The 13080-nt window shown below is 40.4% G+C and overlaps 1 protein-coding gene across 1 annotated transcript in view; it reads left to right on the top strand.

Moving 5' to 3' along the window:
• Positions 1-13080, top strand: part of LOC141273769 (protein ELYS-like) — a 116061-nt gene that overhangs the window by 59393 nt on the left and 43588 nt on the right. Inside the window, exons 21-22 of the mRNA XM_073686106.1 lie at positions 3009-3196; positions 3333-3477. Of these exons, the coding sequence (XP_073542207.1) occupies positions 3009-3196; positions 3333-3477 (333 nt within the window). The remainder of the gene's footprint in view (positions 1-3008; positions 3197-3332; positions 3478-13080) is intronic.

The following is a 13080-nucleotide window of genomic DNA, read 5'->3' as shown; positions in this document are numbered from 1 at the left end:
AATGTGAAAAAAAAAATCTTTCCAAATCAGACAATGTGATTTTCAGGATTTGTTTTGTCATGTTGTCTCTCATAGTTGAGGTCTACCTATGATGTCAATTACAGGCCTCTCATCTTATTAAGTGGGAGAACTTGCACAATTGGTGACTAAATACTTTTTCCCCACTGTATATACTGCATTACTGTATGTGCTATAAACGATCACCGGTTTCACAAAAATGTGAATAAAAAGTTTTTAAAAGTTGAATAAATTAAAATCGCCCCCTTTTCCTCAGTTTAAAAATAAAGGAACAAAAACATTTGTTGTTGCTGCATTCATAAAAGTACAGTCCATTAAAATACGTAACGAATTAACCCATTAACCCATAAAAAAAAAAAGCTAGAATTTCATTTTTTTGGGTCACCTCACCAACCTGGAAAAAAGTAATTAATAAGCAAACCGTGCATTATACGTACACAAAATTGGTTTCAATAAAAATGTCAGGATAGCACACAAGAGTCTAGGAAAATGGCAACACAAAATAATGTTTTGCTTTCTAAGACCACTTAGAGGACCGGTCACCAAATTTTCCATGTTCAACTGGATATAATAATGGTTGCAGAGCAGTATAAAATGTTTGTTTTGTGTTTTTTTCCTCTTTTTTTTTTTTTTTTCTTAAATTTTACCCCTAATGAGTTATCACAGAGATGTCACTGGTGACGTATGGTTCTTACACCTGTATGATGCTGACCAATCCATAAGCCGGCAGCAACATAGCAAACACGCCCCACCATAGCGTAGAGCAGGTTTGTCAGTGAGTAGGATGTAATCCCGTTTATGTCTGCAGTGCGATCAGTGATTAGAAAAGAGCTGACAGAAGGGTTTATGGGACACATTTAAAGGGAACCGGTCACCCCCCCCGGTGATATCAGACCTCTACTATGGGCATGCAGGTGATAGAAAAGTAACTCTATACTACCTGTATGGCCCATAGTAGAGGTCTGATGGGAATCTGTCCCCCCCCTGGGAGATATCTGACCTCTACTATGGCCATACAGGGTATAGAAAAGTAAATCTATACTACCTGTATGGCCCATAGTAGAGGTCTGATGGGAACCTGTCACTCCCCCCCCCCCCCCTGGTGAGATCAGACCTCTACTATGGGCATGCAGGTGATAGAAAAGTAACTCTATACTACCTGTATGGCCCATAGTAGAGGTCTGATGGGAATCTGTCCCCCCCCGGTGATATCAGACCTCTACTATGGGCATACAGGTGATAGAAATGTAACTCTATACCTACCTGTATGGCCCATAGTAGAGGTCTGATGGGAATCTGTCCCCCCCCTGGTGAGATCAGACCTCTACTATGGGCATGCAGGTGATAGAAAAGTAACTCTATACTACCTGTATGGCCCATAGTAGAGGTCTGATGGGAATCTGTCACCCCCCCGGTGATATCAGACCTCTACTATGGGCATACAGGTGATAGAAAAGTAACTCTATACTACCTGTATGGCCCATAGTAGAGGTCTGATGGGAATCTGTCCCCCCTGGGAGATATCAGACCTCTACTATGGGCATGCAGGTTATAGAAAAGTAACTCTATACTACCTGTATGGCCCATAGTAGAGGTCTGATGGGAAATCCGGCAACCCCCCCCGGTGATATCAGACCTCTACTATGGGCATGCAGGGTATAGAAAAGTAACTCTATACTACCTGTATGGCCCATAGTAGAGGTCTGATGGGAATCTGTCACCCCCCCGGTGATATCAGACCTCTACTATGGGCATGCAGGTGATAGAAAAGTAACTCTATACTACCTGTATGGCCCATAGTAGAGGTCTTATGGGAATCTGTCACCCCCCCGGTGATATCAGACCTCTACTATGGGCATGCAGGTTATAGAAAAGTAACTCCATACTACCTGTATGGCCCATAGTAGAGGTCTGATGGGAATCTGTCACCCCCCCGGTGATATCAGACCTCTACTATGGGCATGCAAGTTATAGAAAAGTAACTCTATACTACCTGTATGGCCCATAGTAGAGGTCTGATTGCAGAGATATGTGTTTTTATAAAAGCACGTTTTCTATCCCCTGTATGGCCATATTAGAGGTCTGCTATCTCCCAGGGGGTGGCAGATTCCCTTTAAACTCCGCTGTACTGCCCCTCCCTGCACACTGCCACTCATGCAGGAGGTTAGGCTAGAAGAGGTACATCGCACACTGAGAAACCTGCTCTAAGCTATGGTGGGGGGTGTTCTTTATATGCTTTGTTGCTGCCTGCTTATGATTGGAGGAAAAGTGCACAACCCCCTGTGGAAACAAGAACACCCCCTTGCACTTAACAATTGTTAACTTGTTAGGTGCAAAATACATTGCTAATATCATCGCAACAGAGCCAAAATGAGAAAAAAACCATATTTATTCCTCACTGCAACCATTGTGTCCAGTTACACATGAAACATGTTCTCAAAGTCTCTAGTTAAATATAGAGAAATTGCTGCATGTTTGGTATCACTGTAATCGGACTGCCGTCAACCGCCAAATGAACACCCTCAAAAAAAATAAAATCCAATAATGGAGGATTGGGATGCATTTTTTTTCCTCCATTTGAACCCACTTGAAGCTTGTTTTACCATTATTCAGTATATTGTGTGGTAAAATGAATGGCACTATTCAAAATTAAAATTTGTCCTGTAAAAAATAAGCCCTCATACATTTTTTGATGGCGAAAGGTAAAAAAAATGACTGCAAAAATAAAAAAATCACCATGCCCTGAAAGGGTTAAGTTTTATTGTAGATTTTTTTCCTTTTTCTTTGCTCTCTTCCATAGGATGGTGCAGGGAGCTGCTAGCCATACAGTGAGCGTGACTGGAATCACTGTCCCTGCAGTTGACGCTCTGCAGAGCAGCCAGTCAGTCTGCAGAGGGCCATTATTACCACTCATTTTGCAGAGAAATATGTTTTTTGGAGGTGATAGGTTCCCTTTAAGAAAGAATAACAGATCTTTTTTCCACTTCTAGAATTCAGTGGACTGTCTGCTCCATCCTGCCACAAGTAAGGTAATGCCATGGCAGCACAATCTGATTATAGAGACCTTAATGTGCCATGGAGACCACAGACTGGCCCTACGCTATATTCTAGCTATGAAGCCTCCAATATTCAACAGTGCAGAGGTCAAACGTCACATGACTGTATTTTTAGAAAACAGGTAAGTTTTGTTGCCTTTGTCACATGTTAATTTCTAGTTGTCTTTAGACAATTAAAGAATCATGATGAATTGGGGCACAGCGATAGGTTTATGGTATCCACTGGCTGTATATTTAATGACCTATCACAATTTGTAGGCACATTTTTGAGGCCTGGAATCTGCAAAAGCTCCACTCCAGCCGATTGAATGTTGAAGAGCTGCTGAAACATATGTATGAAACATGTCAAGAAATGGGGCTTGTGGAAGATTTGCTGAAGCTTGCCTTCACAGATTCTGAACAAGTAAGAGGCCATAAAGCCAGCATAACCATGACTGTAGAAAGTTTCTTTACTCTGTCTGTCTCGTTCTCGCTATCGCAGCTTTTAGAAGCCCTCTCCCACCCAATCAGCACCCCTGCGACACAAACACGGGCTCCTGATGGCAGTCATGGCAATCGGAGGTCAAATAATGACCTCCGTCTGCCAGCTACAGTGGCCTGTTAGACCATGCAAGAAGGATGGCCTAAAAGTCTTTTGTTTGTGTAACACTGACAGGTGTAATGCATTATCCCAGTGATCAGAGTAATAAAAGGTAAAATCCCATAAAGGAATGAAGTAAAGTAAAAAAAAAAAAAAAAAAAATTGAAAAAATATTTTAAATAAGAACAAAAAATTAAAAATAATTCAATAAATATGTATATGTCTGTAAAGAGAAACGAAAAAGTGCTCATTTTGTATTACCACATCCAAAACGACCCGAACTATAAAACTCACTATTTAACCCCTTCAGTGAACACCATAAAATGGCAAACTATGCTTTTTCATCATACCATTGAAAAAAGTGGAACAAAATGCAATAAAAAAGACGTATTTAAATAGCTGGTAACGTCGTCATCTTCTCCCTCAAAAAATAGACGCCATACAGCTTCATCAGTGGAGAAATAAAAAAAAAAAAAAGCTATAGTCCTCACATGACTGTCAGCAGAAATATACAAACATTATAGTTCTCAAAATATGGGGATGCAAAAACTGTTGTGTTTTTTTTTAATAAAAGGGGGGGGGGTTTAGGGCGCAAAAGTGGCCAAACACAAAAAAAGTAATAAACCTGGTGTCTCTGTAATCATGCTGACCCACAGTGAAGGCGTTAAAAATAAAACCAATTCTGTTGATTTGTTCACTTTGCCTCCTAAAGATTTAAGTAAGGCTCAGCTCACATTTATCCTGCTCTCTATGATGAGAGACCAGACCGAGTACAGAGGAACTCTGTTGCATCATCATGGAGGAGAATGGATCCCTCAGGGGTTTCATCTGAATCACATCATTCGGAGATTTAGATGGAAACCCCAATGTAAGTGCTCAACGTAGAGCACAGTATAGATGTGATCCCAAATGTTATGTAAAATGTTCCCAATAAAAGCTTTGATTTAATTCACAAAAAAACAAGTCCCCACTCAGGTCCGTCACCTGTCAGTGGAAATATAGAGGGTTTCCACCTTACTGGTTGCACAAAGGCTCTGGAAAAGTGAAATTGCTCACCGCAAAAGAAATCCAGCAAATTCTGCACTCCCAGATCCAAATGCCCCCCTCCGTCTAAGCTGCACAATGTGCCTAAACCACGTTTAGCGTCCACAAATTTGGCACTTCTGTAGCGTTGAGGGCCCGCTTAAATTACGGGGTACATGTTTCCGGAAGCACAGGTTGGGCATAATGTATGGGCACTACAATGGCAGGTTTGCATTTTTAACTCTGCATCATCCATTAAAATTGTCACTACACCTGTAAATAAATTCCCAATTGGGTGTAATTTCCAAAATAGGGTTACTCGAGGGGGAGGTTCTGCCCTTCTGGTACGTTGGGCTCTGTATGTGGAGTCCACAAACTATTCTACAATAATTTATTCTCAAAGAGTCCTAGCGCTTCCTCCCCCCGAGTCTCACCATGTGGGTAAGCAGTACTGTATAGCCACATATGAGGTATTGCTTGGTCAGCAGAAATTGTGTGATAAACTTTGGTACCATTTCTACCCATTTTCCCTCGTAAAACAACATTTTTGTGGTATGAATACAGGATAAAAAATATCTTTTTACTGTGTTAGACAGTAGATAGAAAAATATTCAAATTTAAGAGTCCTCAGTGGTTGATGCCTTTTAATTGCTAACTGAAAATATGGTAACAAATAGCAATCTTTTGAGACTGCTCGGGTGTCTTCATCAGGTATTATTCTGTGACACATTCTACTATAACTTGTTCACAGAGAGACAAATAATGCTCCTTCCATCCTGAGTCTCGCTGTATGGCTAAGCAGTGCTGTATTGCCACATTCAGAAGAAATTGTGTGGCAAATTTTGGTACCATTTTTACCCATTTTCCTGTGTGAAAATGGAAAATTAAATTATTTTTCTTCACTGCTCAATGGTATAAAATTCTGTGACACACCCGTGGTGTAGGGTGAATTCACTGAAGTGTAGTTTGTAAAATGTGGGTCACTATTGGTAAGGTTCTGCTGTTCTGGCACCTCAGGGGCTCTTCCAGTGGGTCATGGCACCCGTAAATCATAACAGTAAAATCTGTACTACAATATGGTGCTCTTTCCCTTCTGAGCTTTCCACTGTGCCTGAAATGTAGTTCCTGCTACATGTTGGGTATTGGTGCTCTGGGGGAAAAATGGACCTCACAGGTAGTTGTGCAATTTTTCCTATTAATTCTTATAAAAATGTAAAATTTAAGGCTAAAACAACATTATAGTGTTAAAAATGTGATAATTGTTTCTTCACCACCCAATGGTATAAAATGCTGTGAGACACATGTGATGTCCACATGTTAACTGCACCCTTGCATGAATTTATTGAGGGGTGTAGTTTGTAATGTGTGGAAATTTATTGGTGGTGTCTGTTTAACTGGCAATGTAAGGGACACTGCCAATGAAACATGGCACCCTCAAACCATTCCAGCAAATCTGCACTCCTATGGTGCTCCTTCCCTTCTGAGCCTTGCACTCTGCCTTAAAACTAGCTTTCAACCACATATGGGGTATTGGCAAACTCGAAAAATTTATCCAATTTGTTAATCAATTTCTTCAATTTACTCAGTCCAATATTATACAATTCTGTGAGTCACCTGAGGGTTAAAAATGCTCATTTCACCCCTAGATGAATTTCTCAAGTGGTGTAGTTTCCAAAATGGGGTCACTTGTGGGGGGTTTCTCCAATAAATTCCAGTCAAAATGGCACACCAAAATTCAAATATGTCTCCTTTACTTCCGAGCACTGCCTGTAGTTTTTCCCTAAATATGGGTTATCGACGTACTCGGGAGAAATTGCACAACAAATTTTGTTGCCCAATTACTCCTGCTTCTCTTGTGAAAATGAAAAGTTTGGGGCAAAACCAACATATTTGATGGAAAAATGTGATCTTTCATTTTCACGGGTTAGCGTTATAAAATTCTGTGAAGCACTTCTGGGTTCAAGGTGCTCACCAAACCTCTAGAAATATTCATTGAGGTGTGTAATTTCCAAACTTGGGTCACTTGTCAGGGGGATTCCACTGTTTAGGCACATAGGGGCTCTGCAAACACGACATGGAGTTAACTATCTATTGAAGGCAATTTTGTAGTCAAATGGTGCTCTATCCCTTCCAAGCCCTGCCGTGCGCCCAAATAGTAGTTTTCCTCCACATATGGAGTATCTGTGTACTTGGGAGAAATTGCAACAAATTTTGGGGTACATTCTTTCCTTTTTCTCGATTTAAATGAAACATTTGGGACCACAGCAACATTTTTGTGGGAAAAATGTAAAATTGTATTTATTCTTTCTTCCATATTGCTTTAATTCCGGCGAAGCACCTAAAGAGTTAATAAACTTCTTGAATGTGGCTTTGAAGACTTTGAGGGGTGCAGTTTTTAAAAGGTGTTACTTTTGGGTATTTTCTGTCACATAGGCACCTCAAAGTCACTTAATTTACAAAACCAACATTTTTTATTTTGTTGGAAAAATGAAAAATTGCTGATAAACTTTTAACAATTGTAACGTAACAAAAAAATTGTTTTAAAAAAAAGTTGCTTATGTAAAGTAGACATGTGGCAAATATTAGTTTATTTATTTTTAGTGGTATGACCATCTTTTTTTAAAGGCATAAAAATGAAAAGTTTGACTTTTTTTTTAACTTGTCAAATTTCCAATCTTTTCATAAACACAAAGCATATTGACCTAAATTTACCACTAATATGTGTCATAATTACTGAGATATGGTGTCGCATTCCAGAATTATTGCCACACATCGGTCAGAATTGAAAAATGTTGCCTGGTCAGGAAGGGGACACCATGACTTTTTGAGGGTTTCCAATATAAATGCCCCTCAGTCACTTCAAAAATAGATTTTGTAAATGTCTATAAAAAATTGCTGCTTAACTTTTAAGCCTTCTAACAGCCAAGCAAAATAAAGAAATGTTGGAAAAATTATGTTAACGTCTTAAATGCTTAACTATTTTTTTGTGACCTAGCTATCTGGCTCCATGACAGTAAATTCTGAGTTTCAAAATTTCTAATTTTCCAAATTCTAAATCATGCTGCTCTCAGATTACATAGCAAAAATTTGGTGACAGATTCTTTAACCCCCCGAGGGTGGTCGGCTCATTAATGACCAGGCCAGTTTTTACAATTCTGACCACTGTCACTTTATGAGGTAATAACTCTGGAACGCTTCAACGGATCCCCCTGATTCTGAGAATGGTTTTTCATGACATATTGTACTTCATGATTGTGGTAAAATTTCTTCAGTATGACTTGCATTTATTTGTAAAAAAAAAAAAAAGACATTTTCAAACTTTGAATTTTCATGCCCTTAAATCAGAGCGATATGTAGCACAATATAGTTAATAAATAACATTTCCCACGTTTCTACTTTTACATTTCCCACGTGTCTACTTTTACATTTCCCACGTGTCGACTTTTACATTTCCCACGTGTCGACTTTTACATTTCCCACGTGTCGACTTTTACATTTCCCACGTGTCGACTTTTACATTTCCCACGTGTCGACTTTTACATTTCCCACGTGTCGACTTTTACATTTCCCACGTGTCGACTTTTACATCAGCACAATTTTAGAACCAATTTTTTTTTTTGTTAGGAAGTTATAAGGGTTAAAAGTTGACCAGTGATTTCTCTTTTTTCCAACAAAATTTACAGAACCATTTTTTTAGGGACCACATCACATTTGAAGTGACTTTGAAGGGCCTTTATGACAGAAAATACTCAAAAGGGACACCATTCTAAAAACTGCACCCCTCAACGTGCTCAAAACCACATTCAAGAAGTTTATTAACCCTTCAGGTGCTTCACACAAATTTTTGGAATGTGGAAGAAAAAAATGAACATTTTTTTTTTTTCACAAAAATTTTACTTTAGACCACAATTTTTATTTTCGCAAGTGTAACAGAAAAAATAAAGCCCAAAATTTGTTGTGCAATTTTCTCCTCAGCACGCCGATACCCATTATGTGGGGGAAAACCACTGTTTGGGCGCACGGCAGGATTCAGAAAGAAAGGAGCGCCATTTGAGTTTTTGAATGTAAAATTTGCTTGAATAATTAGCAGACGCCATGTCGTGTTTGGAGAGCCCCTGATGTGCCTAAACAGTGGAAACTTCCCACAAGTGACACAATTTTGGAAACTAGACCCCTCAGGGAACTTATCTAGATGTGTGGTGAGCACCATGAACCCCAAGGTGCTTCACAGTAGTTTAGAACATGGAGCCGTAAAAATAAAAAAATCTAACTTTTTCCACAAAAATTATCTTTTAGCCCCAAATTTTTCATTTTCACAAAGGTAAGAGGTGAAAATTGACCCCAGAAAGTGTTGTGCAATTTCTCCTGAGTGCACCGATACCCCATATGTGGGGAAAATAGACTGTTTTGGCGCACGGCATGGTTCAGAAAGGAAGGAACACAAAATTGGCTGGAATTGAGAGTGGAAGCCATGTCGCGTTTGGAGAGCCCCTGATGTGCCTAAATAGTGGAAACCCCCCACAAGTGACCCCATTTTAAAAACTAGACCCCTCAAGGATTTTATCAAGGGGTATAGTGAACATTTTGAACTTAGAGGTACGACACAGAATTTGATAACATTAGGTCATCAAGTTGTCATTAGTCTTGAGTGCAAGTGCTCGCTACTTGAGTACTCGGGTATGCACCATGTATCGCGGGTGCTCGAGTGACATGTTCGAGTCTCCACTCGCATGTTTCATGGTTGTTAGACACCCAAAAAAAAAAAAACATGCTTGGACCACTCGTGCATGGCAGGCAATCCACGCAACTTTTTTTTTTTTGGCAACGAATCATATGGGGCGGAGACTTGAGCATGTCACTCGAGCATCCGCGATACTCAGCGCATACCTGAGCACCCGATGCAGACTCAAGTAGTGAGCACTTCCGCTCAACACTAGTCACCATATCATCTTTTTTTTTTTTTTTCACTTTTAAAAAAATCCCAACCCTAACCCTAGCGTTTATTTTTTACACCGTTCCTCGTGCGGTATAAGTGATTAGACGACCTTATTCTTCGGGTTGGTGCGATTTCAGCGATACCAGATCCATATCAGATTTTTATGATTGACAGCTGTCACACACGAAAAGGTGCTTTTTTTTTTTTTTTTTTTTTTTTTTTGCATAGACTAGTTTTAGCATCGCCATATTTTGAGAGCTATTATTTTTCCATATTTTGGCCGACAGTCATGTGATGGCTTGTTTTTTATGGGACAAGTGAATGTTTTTATTGGTACCATTTTTGGGCACGTGACATTTTGTGATCGCTTTTTTCTTCCGATTTTTAGGAGGCAGAATAAACAAAAACCAACAATTCAGGAATTGGTTTTTTTTTTTTTTGTTTGTTTGTTTTTTTTAATGCATTTCCGCATGTGGTAAAATTGATAAGGCAGCGTTATTCTTTGGGTCAGTACGTTTACATCAGTGCCACATTTATATATTTTTTTTATGTTTTGGCGCTTTTACACAATAAAGAGTGTTTTATTGAAAAAAAAATTTTGTATCGCTTTTTTCTGTGACCTATAACTTTTTTTATTTTTTGGCTGATGGAGTCTTCTACATCTCCCTTCTCCACTGGTAGAATCTCCTAGCTGGTTATCCAGTATGCATTCAATCAGACAACGCCACAGCCGTGGCATACATACACCGACAGGGCTTAACAAGCCGCAAATCCGTTATCACGGCGGTCTCATGGATTCTGGTCTGGGCCGAGTGACACGTGCCAGCAATATCGTCAGTACACATTCTGGGGGTGGACAATTGGGCCGCCGACTTCCTTAGTCATCAGACTCTCCTCGGGCGAGTGGACACTCAACCCCATCGTGTTCGATAAGATCTGTCACAGATGGGGCACCACCGACGTCTATCTAATGGTGCCTCACTTCGTAGCCAGGTCTCGCTACCCCTCTGGCAGTCGGTTATGACACCCTCCTCATTCCATGATTTCATTTTCATCTTCCTTACCTCTTTCCGCCTCTGCCACTGATCCCGAGAGTCATCAAGAAGACCAAGGCAGAGGGAGTCCCAGTAATCATGGTGGCTGTAGACTGGCCCAGAAGGGACCTACTCTCTCTCTCTCAGGGTCCCCTCTTCCACCAGAATTCTCTGTCTCTGAATTTAATGGCATTGGTTTTGAGAGAAGCATGTTTTTCATCCCAGGTCATACAGACCATGGTCAGAGCAAGAAAGCCCGCGTCCTCACGCATTTAACATCGGACTTGGAAGGCCTTTTTTTTTTCTTTTTTTTTTTTTGATGGTGTGAAAACAACCTTTTCTGCTCACATGTCTTTTTCTCTTCCATCCATCTTGGCTTTTCTCCAGTTGGGACTCGACTCTGGGCTTTCTATCAGTACTCTCAAGGTTCAGATCTCTGCACTCTCAATTCTTTTTCAACGGAATTTGGCTTCTCGTCCCAAGCTCAAGACCTTCCTCCATGGAGTTGCTCGCCTGGCTTTGCCATATTGCCCTCCTGTAGGCTCTTGGGACCTTAATCTGGTCTAAGCATCCTTCAGCAAGCCCCCTTCGAACCTATCCATGACATCTTGTCGTCATTCCTTTCCTGGAAGGTTGCCTTTTTGGTAGCCATCACGTCCTTCAGAAGAGTTTGAGCTGGCAGCTCTCTAGTCGCTCTCCTTTTCTCATTCTCCATCAGGACAAGGTAGTTTTCAGACCAGTTCCTCCTTTCTTAAGGTAGTCTCCTCATTCCACATCAACGAGGACATTGTTCTGCCTTCTTTCTGGTCATCTCTGGTTCATCCCCTTGAAAGATCCCTTCACAAGCTGGACCTGAGCAGAGCTCTGTGTCTACCTATCAAGGACCGCTTCATTCAGATGTTCTGACACCTTGTTTGTCATCTGAGGGTCATCGCAAGGATCTCCCTGCTACAAAATCTAACCATCGCTGAATTCGCTCGGCTATACTGGAGGCATATCGCGCTACACACAGGCTACCCCTTCCGGGAGTAAGAGCGCTCTCCACCCAAGCGTTGGGGGCTTCTTGGACTGTTTGCCAACAGGCCTCTGCAACCCAGATTTGCAAAGCTGATACCTGGTCATCTCGTTACACTTTCACAAGGTTCTACAGAGTAGATATCTACGCCTCGGTCTATGCTGGCCTAGGTATGAAGATTCTGCAAGCGGTGGTCGCCTGCCGTCCAAGCTGATTTGGCAGTTATTCTATTCCCTCCTTGGGACTGATTTAGGACATCCCATGGTTACCTGTGTCCCCCAATGAAGCAATAACGAAAGAAGGATTTTTTGTACTCACTGTAAAATCTTTCTTAGAGCCTTCACTGGGGGACACAGCATCCTCCCTGGTTTATGCCTATGTTGGGCCTATGTGCCTCTGTTGGGCCTGTATATAGTTCGGTTGTTTGTTGCTTCTCTTACTGCTTGTTCACTAACTGACGAGCTTTGTGCCAGTCGATGGGTGTATACTGCTGAGGAGGAGCTAATTCTTTTTTTGCCTAGCGGCCTCCCAGCGACAGATGCATACACTCATGGCTACCTGTGTCCACCAATAAAGGCTCAAAGAAAGAGCTTTTACGGTGAGTACCAAAAATCCCTCTTTTGCGGGACGAGTTACAGATTTTTTTGTTGCCATTTTGGGGCACATAATGTTTTATGATTGCTTTTTATTCAGATATTCAGACACCATGAACAAAAAACAGTAATTTAGTTATTTATGTTTTTTATTTTTTGCGCCGTTCACTGTGTGGTAAGTGATAAGACTGATTTGTCCATTGGGTCGGTACGATTACAGAGATACCAGATTTATATTGTTTTTTTTTATGCTTTGCTATTTTTATACACTAAAAACAATGTTTTACAAAAATGAATTAGTTTTTACATTGCCATATTCTGAGAACTGTAACTTTTTTTTTTTTTGCTGAATGAGCCATATTGCAGTTTTTGTTTTGCGGGACGGTTTGGCGATTTTAATTTATACCATTCTTTTTTTCTTCATATGACTTTTTGAAAGCTTTTTATTAAAAATTTTTGTGAGTCAGTCTGATGAAAAAGTGACATTTTTGGTGTTTTTTTTATTTTCTTAACGCCGTTAGCCGTAAGGAATAAATAACGGACCAGTTTTATAAAGTGGGTCGTTCTGGATACGGTGTTAACAATTGTGGGGGTTTTTGGGTTGTTTTTTTTCACAAACACTGCTTTTTGAGTGGCAAAATGACTTTTTGTGATTTGGGTGTGCTTTTTTGGGTGTTTTTTACATATTTTATTTTACTTTTTCACTTTTCTTTGTACTTCGTCCCACTGTGGGACATTTTTCGTGTACTGCAGTGCATGAGACGGTCAGTGAGTCACGGAGTGTGCTTGTGAGACCAGGCTTATAGCTAGATCTTACGGACCATC

Source organism: Phyllobates terribilis, unplaced genomic scaffold, assembly GCF_046119375.1.
Source record: "Phyllobates terribilis strain yellow unplaced genomic scaffold, ASM4611937v1 Scaffold_5__5_contigs__length_657084704, whole genome shotgun sequence".
NCBI lineage: Eukaryota > Metazoa > Chordata > Amphibia > Anura > Dendrobatidae > Phyllobates > Phyllobates terribilis.
The sequence above is the reverse complement of the archived record's forward strand: the minus strand, read 5'-3'. Positions and strand labels throughout refer to the sequence as shown.